This window comes from Panthera leo, chromosome C1, assembly GCF_018350215.1.
Source record: "Panthera leo isolate Ple1 chromosome C1, P.leo_Ple1_pat1.1, whole genome shotgun sequence".
NCBI classification, from domain to species: domain Eukaryota; kingdom Metazoa; phylum Chordata; class Mammalia; order Carnivora; family Felidae; genus Panthera; species Panthera leo.
The window spans coordinates 164,542,660-164,561,959 of record NC_056686.1 but is presented as its reverse complement, the minus strand read 5'-3'; the positions used below and the strand labels follow the sequence as shown (position 1 = coordinate 164,561,959).

At 37.5% G+C, this 19,300-nt stretch overlaps 1 protein-coding gene and 1 pseudogene across 1 annotated transcript in view; one reads left to right on the top strand and one right to left on the bottom strand.

Annotated features, from left to right (window-relative positions):
* AGPS (alkylglycerone phosphate synthase) overlaps positions 1-13,542 on the bottom strand; it is a 143,547-nt gene extending 130,005 nt beyond the window's left edge. Inside the window, exon 1 of the mRNA XM_042949222.1 lies at positions 13,248-13,542. Within this exon, the coding sequence (XP_042805156.1) occupies positions 13,248-13,507 (260 nt within the window). The 5' untranslated portion in view covers positions 13,508-13,542. The remainder of the gene's footprint in view (positions 1-13,247) is intronic.
* A 4,409-nt stretch (positions 13,543-17,951) lies between these two features.
* On the top strand, positions 17,952-18,118 carry LOC122228893 (annotated as a pseudogene).
* Positions 18,119-19,300: the final 1,182 nt, after the last annotated feature.

The following is a 19,300-nucleotide window of genomic DNA, read 5'->3' as shown; positions in this document are numbered from 1 at the left end:
AGAAAAGACAGTCTCTTCAACAAATGGTGCTAGGAAAACTGAACAGCTACATGTGAAAGAATGAATCTGGACCACTTTCTTACACCATACACAAAAATAAACCCAAAATGGATTAAAGACCTAAAATTCTGACCTGAAACCATAAAACTTCTAGAAGAAAACATAGGCAGTAATCTCTTTGTCATTGGCTATAGAATCATTTTTGTAGATACATATCCTCAGGCAAAGGAAAAAAAAAGCAAAATTAAACTATTGTGACTACATCAAAGTAAAAAGCTTTTGCACAGCAAAGGACACTATCAACAAAACAAAATGGCATCTACTGAAGATATTTGCAAATAATATATCCAATAATAATATCCAAAATATATAAAGAACTTATACAATTCAACATCAACCCACCGCCCCAAATAATCCAATTAAAAAATGGCCAGTGTACCTGAATAAGTATTTTTTCAAAGACATACAGATGGCAAACAGACATGAAAACATGCTCATCATCACTAATCATCAGGGAAATGCAAATCAAAACCGCAATGAAATATCACCTTACACCTGTCAGAATAACTAAAATCAAAATACCAAGAATTAATCAATTAATACCAAGAATAATCAGTGTTGGCAAGGATGTGGCAGAAAAGGAACCCTCGAGCACTGTTGGTGGGAATGCAAATTGGTGCAGCACACACTTTGAAAAACAGCATGCAGAGTCTTCAAAATTTTTAAAATAGAATTTCCATATGATCCAGTAATTCTACTACTGTGTATTAACCTAAAGAAACAAAAACACCAATTCTAAAAGATATATGCACCCCCGTTTACTTAAGTATTATTTACAATAGCCAAGATATGGAAGTAACCCAAGTGTCCATCGACAAATAAATGGGTAAAGAAGATGTGGTATATTATTACAATGGAATATTACTCAGCCATAAAAAAGAATGAGATCTTGCTATTTGCAACAACATGGATGGACCTAGAAGGTAAAATGCTAAGTGAAATAAACCAGAGAAAGACAACTACCATATGATTTCACTCATATGTGGAATTTAAGAAATAAAATGAACAAACAAAAGAAAAAGGAGACAAACAAACAAAAACAGACTCTTAAATACAAAGGACAAACTGGTAGTTCCCAGAGGGGAGGTGGGCAGAGGCATGGATAAAATAAAGGGGCTTAAGCTTATATTTATCTTGATGAGCACTGAATAATGTACAGAATTGAATCATTATATTGTACACCTGAAACTAATATAACACTGTGTTAATTATACTTTAATTTTAAAAATATTCATCAACTAGGAAAAGGAAAAAAAAAAACTGATGACACAAGGGGAAAGCAAAAGGATAACTCATGGAGTAAGATTCTGGGGAAGGAAGCATCAAAAAAGATGAGCAGATGATCTGGCTGTGACATTTTTCAAAGCATGATAACCAGAGTTAGTTCAGCTCATTTAACTGCCTGGGCAGCTATTTTTGTACTAAGATCACCACCACTCCTTTCCAAGCAACAGCTGATTAGAACAATGTAGGCATGTGCCCCAGTTGTTGGGAACAAGAGGGTTCAACTATTCATTGCTACTGGTTGAACATCCTGGAGGAGTGGGGTTGCCATATTTTACCATTTGGACAGAAGAGCCAAAAAGGCTTGTCTGCTTAAAGAAACATGCAGCAGACACTAGCAAGAAGTGATGCTAGCAAGAAACCTGACGGCTTTCTGGTTTTTAGTTCTAATTTCATCCTGAGGCCAAGCTCCACTCCTGCCCTGGAGTTCTTTGGTGCCCCTGTACTCTTAAATTCCCCCTGTTTTCACTAAGCTCAAATTAATTAATACTTATAAACAAAAGTCCTAATTAACACACATTCTAACAAGAATTCATTCTTAAGAAAGGTTACCATTTGTATAAAATCTAAACATAGGCATAGCAAACTAGAATGTACTTTCTGAAAATAGTAGCAGATGGCAGGTAAGAACTTGGAAATAAAACCAAAATCAGACTAGCAGTCTAATAATTATGTTGTGAAGCTACAAATATTTTGTGAAGACACAGCAAACAAAATACTATCTGGAAAGCAAGACCAATATATAAGAACAAAAGTAGAACCTTTTACTTCAAAAATATAGATTTTTAAATTTTTACTTCAAGAAGAGATTACCATCATGTCAAAACACCAAGACATTCCCAGATAAAAATGTCCAAATAATTGAAAATGTGAAAATGGAGACTGAAGAGTTAGAGGTATTAACTTAAAAGTTCCCCTAATAGTAGTGAAAGCTAATACAGGAGATTTTACTTCAAAAATGAAGCTATTAATTTTCTTTAAAATGCATCAAAAAGGCTCAGTCTGTTGGAACACCCGACTCTCGATATCAGCTCAGGTCATGATCTCATGGTTGTGCACAGAGCCCCGTGTTAGGCTCTGCGTGGATCTGCTTGAGATTCTCTCCCTCAAAATAAATAAACACTTAAAAAATAAAAACATAAAATGCACCAAAAATAAGACAGAACAATATAGAATGGAGAAAAGGACGAATTAATGGACAGATAGGTGATAAGCAAGTATAGCAAGGCGCTAACAGTAGAATCTAGGTGGTGGGTATGAAATTGTTTATTATAAAATTGAACTTTGTAATGTTTAAATTTTTTTCAAAATAGTATGTTAGAAAAAGAAAACTACTCACATTATAATCCTCAAGGTACATCACATCATGTAGAAAGATATGACCAAACAGCACAAAACATCTGAACAAGCACGCAGTGTACAGTATCTACTTTTAACAGTAAGTGGTTTGAACTGGCACATCTAAGCCAGCCGCCTCAGCTCTCTCCCCTGATCACCTCCAAGGCCCAGGCAAAGTTAAGCAATATTTCCTAGGCTCTCTGTGGTCCTGTCTTGGTTTCCCCTTAACAGCTCAGGCCAAAACACCTCATTCCCTTTTATATGAATTATAGGAAAGATGCGTTCCTAAATTGTAAGACATAAATCTGCTCAAACATGATAGCAGTCTTTCTCCTGGGATTCCAATAATTTCCATTTCTTTATTCTTGGTCAAAATTAAATACAAACAAGCAGCTGTCCTTTATTTCTGCCTCTGCCCACTGAGATGAATGAATAATGTATTCCAGTATGCTCTTTAATTCATTAAGCCCTTTTTAAACATATGCCTTAAGGAAATTTTTAGGCTTTTAACTGTAAAAAGTTTATCATAGTATTCTTTATAATAGGGAAAGACTGGAAACAATTAAAAGTGATAATGTACTGATTGAACTTGTAGTACCTACATATCATGCAGTCACTAAAGATGAGGTTGCCCATTAATATTTCTTGACATAGAAAGTTATTCACAAGATAGTGAAAAATGGTAGTTTCAACACATCATTACGGCATATCTAAAAGATGCCAAGATGCTGTAGTGGTTACCTCTTAATTACTTTTGATGTAAATCTTCATTTTTATTATTATTTTCTGTTTTTTCTTCAATAAAAATGTATAACATTTCAGCATCAATTATTTATCCTCCCTTTTTTTTTTTTTTAATGGTAAAATAACTGCCAGATATCCTGCTACCAGAGTAAGACTTTTAAAAGCTATCCAGGTAGCTGAAGGTCCCCATCATCACTACAGCCAAAATTTTATTGTCCACATTCTCTTATTATAATCATCTGATTCAGTTCTCATCCAAATGCTCTCATCAATGTTTTTACCTTGAGGTTTAAGAATTTTCACATAGCATCGTAACATAGAACAGTACTCCTCAACCCTTCTCATCTATGTTTCTTTGAAATGACAATGCCCTTCCACTGCTGTACCAGTCTTCATTCCCCTCCCATGCCTCTGCTATAGCACTTAGCACCCTGCAGTAACAGAAGACAAATCAGTCTTCCTTAGTAGACCTACAAGTCTCATAAGGCAAAAACTATGTGCTAATCCTCCCCAGTGCTTAGCACATAGAAAACACTGAATAAATTGCCAACAAACTTGGGTAGATGAAGTTTCAAACAGGAGAGAAGATGCCAAGAGGGTATCTAGCTGATTTAAATGAATTAAAGTCTCCAGGCCTAGATACTATATTGCATGAAACTTAATGATTTTAGAGTTACAATTCATAATATGAGAAATCATGGGGAAGAGGCAACAGACAATAGCCCAATATCACCTCTTCTCAAAAATAAGAGAGGGGCTCCTTGGAGGTTCAATTGCTCACGTGTCTGATTTGGGCTCGGGTCATGATCTCACAGTTCGTGAGTTCAAGCCCTGTGTCAGGCTCTGTGTTGACAGTACAGAACTTGCTTTGGATTCTCTGTCTCCCTCTCTTTCTGCCCCTCCCCTACCTGCACTCTCTCTCAAATAAATAAGCATTAAGAAAAAACTATTTAAAAATAAAAATAAAAGATCCCCAAAACACACAGACCCTGAAGCCTGGTGTCAAACAAGCAAGGATCTTCCAGAGAGTGGCAAAAGAAAAGTTGTGGAAGCTAGAAAATGTAGCATGGATAAGAGACCTTAATTAAAACATGAGACAGGTGAATGAGAAGCTGAGATTTCAAAGGTACACAGTTTAAACTGTGGGGCTGGGGGGGGGGAATTATGAATTGACTCCAGCTACACTTGCCACTCTCCTAACACAACAAACATGTACCTCCCCTTCAGGTATTTGCACACACTATCCCTGTGCCTGGAATGCTCATCCACTAGATATCCATACAGCTCAACACTCATCTTCAAATATTTGTTTAAATGTCATGTTTTCCAGTAATATTCTACTTAAAATGTGAACCCTACTTCTTTACTGTTCTTTGTCTTTTTTCCATAGCATTTATCATTTTCTAACACTTAATAATTGACTTATTTATTATGGGTAGTTAATTATCCGTTTCACCCATTAGAATGTAAGCTCTATGAGAGAAGGGATCTTTGTTCATTTTGTTAACTGAAGTAGCCAAAGCACCTTGAATACAGCAGCCAATAAAAATTTGTTTAATGCACAAAATGTATGTGAGAAAGATTGTGAAGAAAAAATGACCAGGATTGGTGATATCAGCACAGTATCAAGGAAAAAGCTCTAGACTTGAGATAATAGATCTAGATTCAAATCTAGGTTCTGCCACTTACTAACCAGCTAGCTAGCAAGTGACTATTTTCTGGCAAACATCTACGAACTTCAGTTACTAATCTGTAAAATGAGTGGTTGTGAAGATCAGATGAGATAAGTATAAACGGAAACAAAGTAACTACAGAATTAATTACTTGAACAAACTAATTCAAAAGGGAGTTCTATCTTCAAAGAAAAAAATGAAAAGAAGTTCAAGAGCAAGGGCTGAAGAATGTGACCATGGGACTAATACCAACACTAAGAGAAGTAAGAAAACTCAGAAAAGTAACTTCATTTGGAAATGAGAAAGGGCAGATAATGAGTTAGATTTCAATCTACAGCTGTGCTATTCAACATGGTATATATAACTAGTCACATGTGCCTATTTAAATTTAATTAAAATGTAATAAAATTTAAAATTCAGCTACTTGGTCAAAATGGCCGTATTTTAAGTGCTTAATGGCCACATGTGGTTGGTAGCTACCAATATTGGACAGCAGTTTACAGAAGATTTCCATCATCACAGAAAGCTCTAGTGCAGTGCTGATTTATAAACTTTGAGTTGACACAATAGAATTCAAGTGAGTGTCATTTTAATACTCCTGATTCTGAATTCCTGGAAAGTTCAGGATGAAGAAATGCAAAACCAACCACATAAATAATCTGAGTAGAGATTGTAAACTGTGAATATAACAAATGAAATTATTCATATTATTTGATTACAAGGTCCTGGAATACATGAACACTCCCCAGTTGATGGTATGAGGTCACTGATATGGCAACTAAAAATAGAGTTTGGAGAGGCCCAATGAAGTTGCCGACAAGAATTTGGTCAGCATCTTGGCTCAAATCTCTGGTTAGTAAATTCAGATATGCCATCAAGGGCAAATACTACATGCAATACAATAGTTTTCTTAGTGAGTGATAAGATACCCAGAGCTCCAAATCTCATCCAAGAAGCAAAACTCCTTGTCAAAAGTAACTGCAGTTAAGCTAGAATGGTAGCAGACTTCCTTAATGAGTACACATATTTCAACTATAAAAAGATCTAGAATTAAATGTACAAATTCTTAAGAAGGAAATCAAAGTCAGATGTTAATGTTTTTGTTTTAAGAAAGCTATGCAAAAATTGATCTTTTATATACTTACAAAATTTAAGAGGATCTGTCTTATGACTGGCTTGTAACAAATTTAAAATGTGTAACTAAGTTACAGATTTAGGCTTGTGATTTTAAGCTGAAATCTTTTTTTTTTTTTAAGTTTATTTATTTAAGAGAAAAAGAGAGAACACAAGCAGGGGAGGGGCAGAGAGAGAATCCCAAGAAGGCTCTGCACGATCAGCACAGGGCCTGACACAGGACTCAAACTCATGAACCATGAGATCATGACCTGAGCTGAAATCAAGAACGAGACGCTTGGGGCGCCTGGGTGGCTCAGTCGGTTGGGCGGCCAACTTCAGCTCAGGTCATGATCTCGCGGTCTGTGAGTTCGAGCCCCACGTCAGGCTCTGTGCTGACCGCTCAGAGCCTGGAGCCTATTTCGGATTCTGTGTCTCCCTCTCTCTCTGACCCTCCCCCGTTCATGCTCTGTCTCTCTCTGTCTCAAAAATAAATAAACGTTAAAAAAAAAAAAAAAAAGAACTGGACGCTTTACCGACTGAGCCACCCAGGTGCCCCTAAGCTGAAATCTTGTAAGTTCATAAATAATATTTGAACACTGCAAAGACTTACACGTCATGGTATTTAAAAAGTCAATTTAATGTTTACATGAATGATTTAGTACCTAGAAGCATTCTATTACCTCAGACAAGGGAAATACTTAAGAAAATTGAACATATTATATACTAAATGCTATTTTAATTATTTTAGCCTATTTCTGTACAGCAATATCTATAAAAATACTAGTTAGATATGCACTCCATATTAAAATCAATAAATAACTGTTCAGACCTAAAACTAGCAACCACCTAAATGTTCATCCTTAACAGAATGGATAAACTGTGGTATATATCCACCCAATGAAATACTATTCTGCAAGAAGGATGAAAAAAATACAACTACACGTAACATGGATGAGTATTACAAATATGATGATGAGGGAAAGAAGACATACACAAAAGAATACACACTGCATGATCCCATTACTATGAAGCTCAAAACAAGCAAATATAAACTTCAGTCAAGGGAGTGGTTATCCTGGTGGGAGGAGGCATTGGAAAGGCACGTGAAGAAGTATTTTGGGGACTGGTAATGCAGTTTCTTAATCCAAATACTGATAAGATGGATGTGTTCACTTTGTGGAAAGCTGAAAACTTACGATTTTCACATTTACTTTTTTAATAAATTATATAATAGTTCAATAAAGTTTTGAAAAAGTGAGTATGTATACAAACACTTATAACTATCCAAGTGAGATTGTAATCATGAACCACCCCAAATTATCCCAGGACTATCAGTGCCATGTACACTATACTTTCCGAACACTAACATATCAAAGAAAGAAGAGGGGAAAGGAAGGGCATGTCCCAGGAATAGCAATAATTCCGGGGTGTAGCTAGAGTACATAGTAGATAGCAAGGAAATAAGGGGCCTAGAAAGCCTGATTTGCTCTCCTGGAGGACGTTAGACAATGGGGATGAAACATGCAAATGATAGAGGTAGAAGACTTTTTACCTACTACAAAGTTTTCAGCCCTTTCCCTTAATTTCTCCAAAAATATACCAGCAATACCTCCATTCTCTGACATCCAGTTTCCAATCTGGAGGGACTTCAGGTTGGCCACCTCTCCCCAACCATCACACAGTCATCCCTTCCCATGGGAGGAGTGATTTACTTCATTAGTAACTTCTGAGAACAGGCACCAAGTACCTGGAATCAGCCTTTTCTCTCTCCTTAGAATCCATCTACAGAGTGGTTATACTCCAGTCTCTATCAGGGCCATGCATAAGGCTTACTGGAGCTGGCTCTGCCCTCCCAGGGGAGGCCTTCTGTGGTTCAGCACTACCTGTCACTGAGTCTATCCAATTCAGGGTAATTATTAAGTACTTCAAATCTAAGCCACATTCTTCAGCCAGCTTTATTTGTAATAAAGCTGACATTTTTACCTCCATCTATCTATATTCTGTGTCTTCTCAACAGATTCTGAATTTGGATGTGAGACAGTGACATAATTAAATATGACTCCTAAAGCCCAACAAATAAATAGAGTACTAATGAGGGGAGTGTGATTAGTACTTTATGTCAAAAGAATAAACTCTACTCAGGATACTTTGTTTGGGTTTAGAGTTGAATTAACATACTAATCTGTCCAACAACAGAAATTCTCTTCTTAATAATAAGAAAACAAAATTGACAGGAGTAATATTTGCTTAGTACTTGCTTTTAAAGTGTTCCATAAAATATCTCCTCTGACTACAAGAGCACTCCATTTCTCTGCAGCCTAAAAATAGATCACTTATTTTATTTCTAGATATTTTTATTAAGTGACTGGGGTAGGTGGCTTTATACTAAGTAACTTCCTGACATAAAGAAATCTATTTGCAGAAAATGTGGTCTATCCCAAAATTATACTTGCCGCCTAAGAGAAGTTTCTCTTTTATTCTCAACATTGTTTTCTCCTACAAATCAAACAGCAAAATTCACTCACAGAAGGAAATAGGTTGGTCTATTTTTTAAACCATGCATTACATTTTCTTAAATTATGAATTGCATTTTGATAGGATCAATATTTTATAATTCATTAAGTACAATATAAACTAATGCCTTAACTATATGACACTGTATTTGATCATGATCTCTTTAATCACAAAAGGTTGAAACCTGGCATGACAAAATGTTCTTAGGAAACATTTAGAAGAGGTTAACTCAGCCTTTTTCCTTCTGGAAAGCACCTACCAAGGCTTCTGGTAGATGTTAAATAATACATTATTTTTTAAACAACTGTGTTTATAAATGGCAGTATAAGTAAATTAAACAATTAGTAGCATTCTTAATCAGATCTTCTTTTGATCTGAACAGAAGAATTTATAACCTCTGTAAAAATTGCCAACAGTTCTGACTAACCCAAACCACAACTGGGAAAGCCGTTAACAGTGAGGACAAACGGATGTCACAAGGGATTTTTTCTTCTCTTTTTCGTAGCATTACAATAGCTTTTTTAAAAACTGAAAAAATCCAAAACCAAGGCATAAAAATGTCACACACTTAATTGGTATTTACAATGATTTTTAAGAATCTAAAACTGCATCCAGTAACAAGACCAAAAAGAATTTGTTCATGGAGTAGCGTGCACTTAAAAACAGAAGGTCCAAAAGTAAACCATCACTCTCAAAACTCTGCTCAGTAATTTCAAATAATAAGCGTATATGTTCCCAGATAGAAGCAATCAGAACCAACTCGCAGGAGACTAATGTGACAAGTACAACAGGTTGCGATCTTAAATATCCACATTTGTCAGGACTCTTATCATCCTTTTTCGATCTTCATCGGAAAGATCGAAGATCTCTTCATTGGAGATCTTCGGTCTCCAAATTCCCCTGGCATATAGTCACATAATGTTAAGTATCCCCTGATGCACTAATTTCCAAAACTCAGATCCATCCTCCCTTCTCTATTCTCACGGCCACCATCTCAGTTTAATACTTCATTATTTCTCATCTGTACTGCTACAACGGCTCCCTAACTGGTCTTCCTATGTACATCCTTATCTTTCTTCAATCCATTCTTAATACTGCAGCTAGATGCAAACCCAAACCCAATCTAGTTGAATCTCTTCCCAGCTTAACTGCCTCAAGGGTTTGCCATTACCTAAACCCCCTTCGCTGCTTCATTTTTCTTCATTACATTTATCACCATCTGACATACCATATTACTTGTTTGTTTTGCTATCCCTGCTCCAACTAAAATATAAGTCCATACGGGCAGAGTTTTTGTTCACTGCTATGTTGCACAGTAAGCACTGAAATATTCACACATGAGTGAATACGTGAATGAATTAACTGACTAATGACCTACAGGCCAAAGTCTTCCATGACCTGCCAGCGCCTTCCTCTGTTTACTTCAATCCCACCTCTACAATATGAATTGTTTAGTTACCTAAATACAATACGCACTTTCATGCCCCTTGCTTTGCCATATGCTATTCCTTTTGCTTGGAATTCTCTTCACCATCCAATCAACCTGCTATACTATCAACCGTATTTTAAAACCGTCTCCAGAAAGCTTCCCCTGACCCCATGGATAGTTGCTCTTCCTTTCCTTTGTGTTATATCTGTACCTGTATTTATAGCAGCTCTATTCAAAATGTACTAGAATGTGTATCTCCCTTACTATTGTGAATTCTTTGAGGCCAAGGATTATTATTCATCTCTCTACTTTCAGTGTCTAGGACAATACTTGTCATAAAGCAAGTATTATATAAACATTAAATAAATTAACATATGCATGAGTATCCTGTAAAGGAAATGAAAACATGAAGTTTCAAGAAGTCACTCATCCAATTCCATGATGGCAACCAGTCATAAGATAGAAGAATTACAACCAAGGACATCATCTAAGGTAATCAGAGAGAAGGAGTTACACAAATAACATCACCAAATGCTTTCAAAATAAGTGACATACAGTCACACTCATACTTTATTAGATTTACATGTTGGCTCTTTGCTCCATTTATCTTCCCTTTAGACTCAGCTTTGCTGCTGGCAAACTGAGGCCCACCTAAGCAGGAGGGAGTAGAAGGGAGACCTTGGTTCCCCATTAACAATACATTAAGTAGATCACTCTTCGAGGGAGCTTTTGATGTTCCATTTAATGAAAGTTTTTATGTTCCCTCATATATTGAGTCAAACTTCAGAACAGTTATACAGGACTAGATTTTACCACTAGCCACACCTAAGTCTGAACCAAACCTATGCCAACAAGAGGTTACAGGTGTGTCTTCTAAGGAGTAGTCACAGACCAGTCACCTTTAGCCATGGGAACCCTCATTTGTTAGGCCAGTGTGCCTTATAAACACTACTATTTTTCTCTGACTGCTGCAGACCAAGGCCCCTAAATCCAACTATGAGGAACACCTGACCTACCTACTTAGTTCTAAGAATGTGAACATCATATCAATGTACAGAAACATACAAAGGAAGCCATTGTTACATACATGAAGCCATTTAGGAAGAAAAAAGTTTTAAAACCAATGACGGCTAATACATCAAGTGAAGCCTGATGCCAGGATGGGATCCTTGATTCCTCCCTTCCCCCACTATTCAGTAACCAAGTTATAAAAAACTTACGTCCTAAAATTTTTTTAACAGGCTTGCCTACTCCCAATATTATGCCTTAGTTCAGAATCACAGTAATTCTCATCAGAATAATAGTCTCCTAATTTGTCTCCTTGTCTTTGGACTTCATGAAAATTGCATCTACCATTTCATTTGGTGAAGGGTTATATAACCGACAGTGCACTAAGCACTTGATCACTTAACTCTGTATTTTTGAATTCTCACAGCAATAGTGCAAAACAGGAATTACTGTCCTCATTTTCACAAAGGACTGATGCTCTAAGAAAGGTGAAGTGATTTGTCCAATGTCATGCAACTGGAATTATGTAGTGGAAATTCAAACTCAGGTCTTCCTTTCCAGATATTACATGCTAAACTGCTTAACCTTCTTCAATTCAGCCCCCAATGTGACCTTTCTAAAATGTAAATGCATTCAAGTTTTCCCCACATAAAATCCTGCAAACAAGACTGGCCACCAGCCCTCTTCCTCTATCATTCTCACCCCGTCCTACCATACCGAACTCCCAACAGTTCTCTAATCTGTCTTTCACTGCTTTACCTGTGAACACACTATTTTTCTCCCAAGAACACTTTTCTCCTTTGGCAGGTTACTCCTAACCCAAACTTCAAGATTTACTCAATTCTTACTCTGGGAAGCCCCCTCCCCTTTACAAATACATACCTAAAACTGGGTTAACTGACCATTTGCTATGGTTATCAGCTAAATATCTTATCACAGGCTATTAGTTCCTTAAATAAATACTGTATTTTGCATGTAGCAGAGGAAGGGCTCATGAATGTGGAATTAGTGAATGAATTCACCATAAATAGTGAAGGTTAAGAACTTAGCCCTAAAGTTAATATGATGTGCTTTGGAATTCTAACCTGTACATCTGCAGCAGGCTTCTAAATCTGTTTTATTTCTTCATCTGTAGATAACTGCACCTACCTCAGACTTTGGAAAGGAGTAAAAGAAATAACTGACTTAACATGGTTTCTGGCACATTGACAAAACACATTAAACATCAGCAACACTTTTTTTCACTCTCGAAGTTCATCCACCTGACAAAGCCACATCTCAGAAAAGTTTTTCCTAGTAGCTTCCATCAGCACTTAAGATTTCTCCAAAAAACAGGAAGTCAAGATCTCCTAAAAACATCCTCATCCGCAGGCAAGGGTCTTTCAGCTTCTAGTTACACCAGAGCTCAGTAGCTAGCACCACCGCCTAAATCAGTAACTAGTGTCAAGTTTTTTGTTTCTTACCCATCCCTTTCCCTCATCAAAGTCAAAGACCATGCCCCTGAACAAGCAGAATCATTAACTAGTGTCAAGTCTTTTGCTTCTTACCCATCCCTTTCCTCCCTCAAACTCAAAGACCATGCCCCTGAGCAAGTGGAAACCTGCCCCTTGCAAACCGGTCAGCACCTTCTAAAAACCATCACTTCTCCCCGCACCGCATCGAGACTTGCGTAAATTAGAAGAGATTCATCATCTAGTACAAACTCAAATCTTGGAAGATCATAATAGAATCCTTTCTATCCAATGGAAGACCTTATCTCCCAAGTATTAATTCAAGATAATGAATTCCTAGCATTCAATAAGAATCCAAGAAAAATGGTCCCCTTAAAGTCTTCCCCAGTGAGAGTTCTTCATATTTGTTATTCTCAAATAGTGACCAAAACCCACCATTCCATCCCTCCCCCTTCCTGCCAGGGTCCAGGGTCTCGTCCACTCCCTCCAGAGATGAGTCTTCACTTTCAGCGAACAGGGTGCCTTTCTCCCACCCGTGTCACTTCCCTTTCCACCTTGCCCATGTCCTCCCGCAGCACAGGCCTGGCCTGGTCCCCCGCCGCCAACCAGCGCCACAGAGCCGCTACTCACCGTTTCTTGGGGATGGTGCCCGACTCCTGCGCGGCGGGAGTGGCAGTGGGAGCCGCCGTGGCCGCCGACGCGGCTCTCCGCGCTTTGCACTCATTGGTACTCACAGCCTCCTGGGGCCGGCCCAGCAGATGACCGGAGAGAACCCGGAGCCTCCGCCTGGCACGGTCTCGATCCGGGTCCGGGTCTCGGTCCCGGTCCGCTGCAGAACAGCAGCCAGTGCCCACGCCCGTCCCGCCAGCTGCAGCCGCCGCCTCCGCCATGGCTTCCGCCTTGTGCCGCCGCCCGGGACCGCTGGGCGCGGGTGAAAGGTCAGTTAGAGCGGCGGCCCGGCGCGACCATTCGCTGCGGCGCATCCCGGCAGCCACCGCGGCGACTGGGCGGCGGGTGCCATGCGCCGGGAGCTTCACATTCTCTGCTCCCGCCCACCACATCTGCCCGCCCTCCGCGGTCACGCCTGGGACGGCGAGCACCTGCCAAGCAGGTGAGTTTGAGCTGCACCCGGATTGGCTCAGACTTAGCTGGGCTGGACCAAAATCCCAACCACAAGTGTCCGCGAGGTGTCCAGATACCCTGGGTGGTGTCGTTGGGTGTCCCCTTGGCCTCTGGAGTAGGTTTCTGGGGCAGACGCCTAGGACCAGGGTGCTGCTGGACCCGACAACTTAAGCAGGGCCATCCTTTTCCTGAAGGAGCTCCTGCTGCTCCCCTATGTTCCCCTCCCAGCAGCGTCACTAAAATAACTTGAAACTGACTCGTTGTCTGTAACCATTTGAGAAAATAGCTATCATTTTCTCATCGCCTACTTCGCGCCTGGAGATTCTCATGTAATTTCCATTTTACAGTTGAAAAAACTGAGGCTCAGAGACATGAACTTGCCTGAGGGCGTAAAGCTGAGTTGCAACGGAGATTCTCTTTCATTACTGAATGCTACTCCCTTATTTACCTTATTGGAAGCAAAGTTTTTTATGGCTACAGATAGAATTACCTAACAGTTGTTCTTAGAACTTCTCGCTTGTCTACAAATTAACTTTATGGAGAATGGCACTTGGTGAAAATAGGAGGATCTCAAAAGGCAATGCTCCACAACCATCTTCAGCCAGTGGATTAGGTAGACTTTTTATAAGGCACCTTAAAGACCTACCCATAGAAATAAAATACCTTATTGCATAATGTGCAGTTCAAAAATGAGTCTTGGGAACGGTAAGAAAAAGGGTTGTCATAAGCTTTCCAAGCCCAATAAAGTCACCTTCTTTCCAAATAATCACCTTTATAACACAGACTCTATGAAAGACATTCCAGGAGTTAATTTGACTAATACAAAAGAACTATTTAATAGTTCTGAAAAATTCAGGCAACAATGAGAAGGACTTGATTTGAATGCCAGCTTTCCAGATCTTAAGAGATAGTTCAGCATTAAATATCCAGTCTAGCTCTAGAATCACTGAGCCCCACTCTTGTGTAGCTGCTACTTTTCTCCATTGGCTATTTCAGATTGGATTAGGAGCTAAGAAAACAGAAAGGAGGAGTAAATTGCTGAGTGCCTGAAAGAGAAAGCCTCCTGAAGTCTGAGAGTTTAGCCACTTTAATCCTCAAGCTTCTTACACCTTTTTTAGATGTTACTAGAACAGCGTTGAAATACCAACTAGCACATTTGCTTGCAATCGCAAAATTCATATTTTTCTTGCCAAAATGCTATTATAAGCAACAACTTTCTCAGAATTGTTTTAGAATGAGACTGGTCTATTAATTTTTGCTTGACTCCCAGAGAGCTTAGCCTAACACTAGTGAGTAGTTAACTGACTTCTTCAGTGTTGTCCAAATTAAAATATGAATATGCTTCTCACCAACTCTCAGGAGGCAAAATTTATAAATTTTGCACATATCAACAGAATAACGAAAAGCCTTTTCTCCTGGGTGATGAAAAGGTTGATGTAAATCAAAATTATATACCAGTGGAAAAACTGATTTTTTTTTCAAATATGTATACAGTAATGAAATACAGGCAGTAACAGCGTTTGTTAAGAGCCTATTATGTACCTAATTCATTACTATGTGCTATGAGATGGAAAGTATGTAAGTCAATGCCTCATCTACATGGCATAACCAGGCTGATTAGGAGTTGGGATATATGTGGGGGGGCACTATATTATACTGTTGGATGAAATAAGTGTGATGTGGGTGACCTTGGTGAAGTATTTCCTACCCCACCCCCACCCCCTCTCCTTACAAGAGCAAAGGCCAAGCAGAGTGTCTTGAAATTTATTTTAAGGAAGGAATGCTTCACATGAAGTGTGGTCCATTGAGATGTTTGTGATTCCCACATAAAGCAAAACTTCAGTGAGTATAACATTCAGGAGGGCCATCTCAACACACCTGTTCCTTCTGAGTCCTGACTTAGTCCTTAATAACATGGATCCCAATGGAGAGCAGACCACATGAGCATGGTGAACCCAAGAACATGAGGAATTTTAAATGGAATGACTTATATTTGCATTTATGACATCTCTTCCAATATGAGGAAGAAAAAAAGTCTAAATAGGACAGATTAGCATCTGAAACATGCACCATATTTCTTTACTGCACTGATTCCCATTACTTCCCTACAGAGCTGCTAAGTTATCCCCAAATTAAGGAATTCTTGCATTTTATACATTTTTATTATAAAATATAACAGACAAGTGAACCAAAGCATAAATTATCACAGATTGATCACCCATGTAACTTCCATCTAGTTCAAGAAACAACTTTTCCAGTATCCTGGAAATCCCTGTTATGCCCTCTCTCAATCTCTTTACCCTCCCTACCTGCCAGAGGTAGGCACCATCCTGAATTTTATAATATACATTTCCTTGTTTTTCTTATGGTTCTAACAATTAAGCATACATCCCTTACTTGTTTTTTGAATTTGTATAATCTTACGGTATGTTCTCTTGTGTCTGGTTTCTTTCACTCAACATTCTGTTTGTAATATTCATCCACATTGTGTGTAGTTGTAGTGCATTCATTTTCTTTGCCACATAGTATTCCTTTAAATATATATACCAGAGTTTATAATTAATGGACATTCAAGATGTTTCAAGTTTGGGACTATTGTGAATAAGGTTGCTATGAACACTTTTGCATATGTCTCTAGGTGAACATGTAGAAGAATTTCTGTTAAGTATCCATTTAAGAGTAGTATTACTAGGTCACCAAGTATACATTTGTTTAATAGATAATGAAATGACAACTGTATTCCAAAGAGATTGTACAAAATCTACCACAGCAGCATATGAGAATTGCCATTTTCTACTATATACTCTTGTCAGTATAGTTTTAGCTATTATATAGTATTATCTTAATTGTGGTTCTGATTTACATCTTTCTGATTACTAATGAGATCAAGGGTGTTTTCTATATGTTTGTTGACCATTTGGATATCATTGTTTGTGAATGTGTAATGAAGATACATCTCCAAAGTTGCCTTTTAGAAGCCTTAGTATTTTTCCTTTCACATTTACGCCTATAGTTTACCTGGAATTGATTTTTATTTATGAGGTAGAGATCAGGTTTCATACTCCATATGAGTAGCCAACTGGTTTAGCACCACTTGTTGAAAAGTGTTCTACATTAACCATCTTTGTCATAAGTCAGATGTCCATATAACGTTAGTCTATTTCTGGGCTCTGTATTTTATTCCATTGATGTATTTATCTTATGCTAGTATCACACTGTCTTAACTATCATATATTCTTTTAGATCTTCTACATAAGATTATATCATTTGTTAATGACAATAGTTGATTTATTTCCAATCGTCATACCTTATATTTCTTTGTCTTGCCTTACACCAGCTGATTAGGACCTCAAGTACAATGTTGAATAGAAGTTGTGAAAGTAGCATCCTTATCTTGTTCCTCATTTCAAAGGAAAATCTCTCAACATTTCACTATTGTTCAAAGTGGGTTGCTGGTTTTTCTTTTTTTTCTTTTTAACCTTTTAGCAGATTAAGGAATTCCTTTTCAAATCCTAGTTTGTTGCGAGTTTTTATCATGGATGGATATTGAGTTTTGTCAGACGTTTTTTTCTGCATCTGTTGAGATGATCAAATGATTTTTCTCTTTTATTCTGTTAGTATAGTAAATTACATGGATAGGTTTCCACTGTCAACCAACCTTGCAGTGCTAGCATAAGTCCAATCTAGTCATGAAGTATAGCCCTTTTTATATATTACTGAATACTGAATACAATTTTGTTGAAATTTTGTATATAGTAAGGTTGGTCTATTATTCTTCTAATAGGAACAGGTCAGCTTTTGCTGGCCTCGTGAAACCAGGCTCCTTTGTTTTATAAGTCTCAGGAAGAGTTTGTGTAAACTTGGTCATTATTTTTCTTAAATGTTCATTAGAATTCACCAAAGAAATGGTCTGAACCTAGAGCTTTCTTTATGGGAAGGTTTTTATTTATAGACTAAATAGTTTAATGTTATTCATATTTTCTGGTTCTACTTGTTTCAGTTTTTGACAGTGTTTTTGTAGGAAATTATCTGCTTCATTTACTTTTTCAAAGGTATTGACATAAAGTTTTTATAGAATGTCCTATTACCATTTTAATGGCTGTAAGATCTTTAGTAATGTCCCACTTTTCATTCCCAACATTAGTTATTCTACTCTTTTTTTTTTATCAGTTTGCCAGACAGTTATCAGTTTTATTACCTTTTTAAAGAACCAACTTTACACGGTGGCAGCATTGTAGCCAATGAAGTTTATCCACGGTGTGATTATTGCTCATTGAAAATTTTTCCCAATACTTTTTTAAGGGGCCAACTTTTGACTTTGTTGATCCTATCATATGTATGCTTTCTCTTTCATTAATTTCTGCAAATATTCCTTCTTGTTTCCTATCCTCCACCTTTTATTTTTTAAATTTCTTGAAATGAATGCCCTACTCCTTGATTTTTCACCTTTTTTGTATGTTTTCAGATATGTATGTGTTTAGAGCTATGAATTTTTCTCTAAGTAATTAATTTCATTCATGTTTTCATAACAGTATTTTCATTATTATTTTGTTTCAAGTAGTTTTTATTTGTCTTTGAAAAGAATGATTTGTATTTGCTCTTGTTTTGGGGTACTTGTTTCCCAAATACAAATTTGACCTAATCATTTGTATTGTTCAAATCTTTGATATTCTAACTGGTATTTTGTCTACTTATTTTTATCAGTTATTGAAGTATGTTAAAATCTTCCACCATTATTATGGATTTATCTAATTATCCTTCTACTGCTGCTAATCTTTGCTTTCTGTACTTTAAAACTATATATTAGACATGTCAAAATTATATTTTCCTGATGAATTGAACCTTTTATAATTATCAGATATCCCTTTTTGTTTCTAATAATGATTTTTGTCTTAACTTTAGTTACATTAGCATGTGTTGTGGTCCTATCCTTTAACTTTTTTTAAAGTTTATTTATTCATTTTGAGAGAGAGAGAGAGAGACAAGTGCATGAGAGAGAGAGAGGAGAGAGAGAGAGAGAGAGAGAGAGAGCATGAATGGAGGAGGGGCAGAAAGACAGAAAGAGAGAATTCCAAGCAGGCCCCGCACTGTCAGCATGGAGCCCAATGCAGGGCTCGAACCCACAAACTGTGAGATCATGACCTGAGCCGAAACCAAAAGCCGGACACTTAAAGAACTGAGCCACCCAGGTGCCCCCCTATCCTTTAACTTTTAATCTTTCTGTATCTATATATATTTAAATATGTCTTCTGTAAACAGCTTAGGTGATTTCTTTTAAGCAGTCTGAGTATAAAATATTGGGTCACTTAGCCTATTTAAGTTTAATTGACTTACTAATCTATTTGGTATAATGGCTGAGAGCACTAGCCTCACTGCCAGACAGACTTGAATTTGAATATTGGCTCTATCATTGAGCAGATATGTTGTCTTGAGCTTGTCATATTAAAGTCTCTGGGCTTGGCTACTCATCTAATAAAACTGGAATGGTAATGACTACTTCCCAGGGGTATTAAAGGATTAATGAGCAAAAATATAGTGAATTTTAATTGCTATTATAGAAG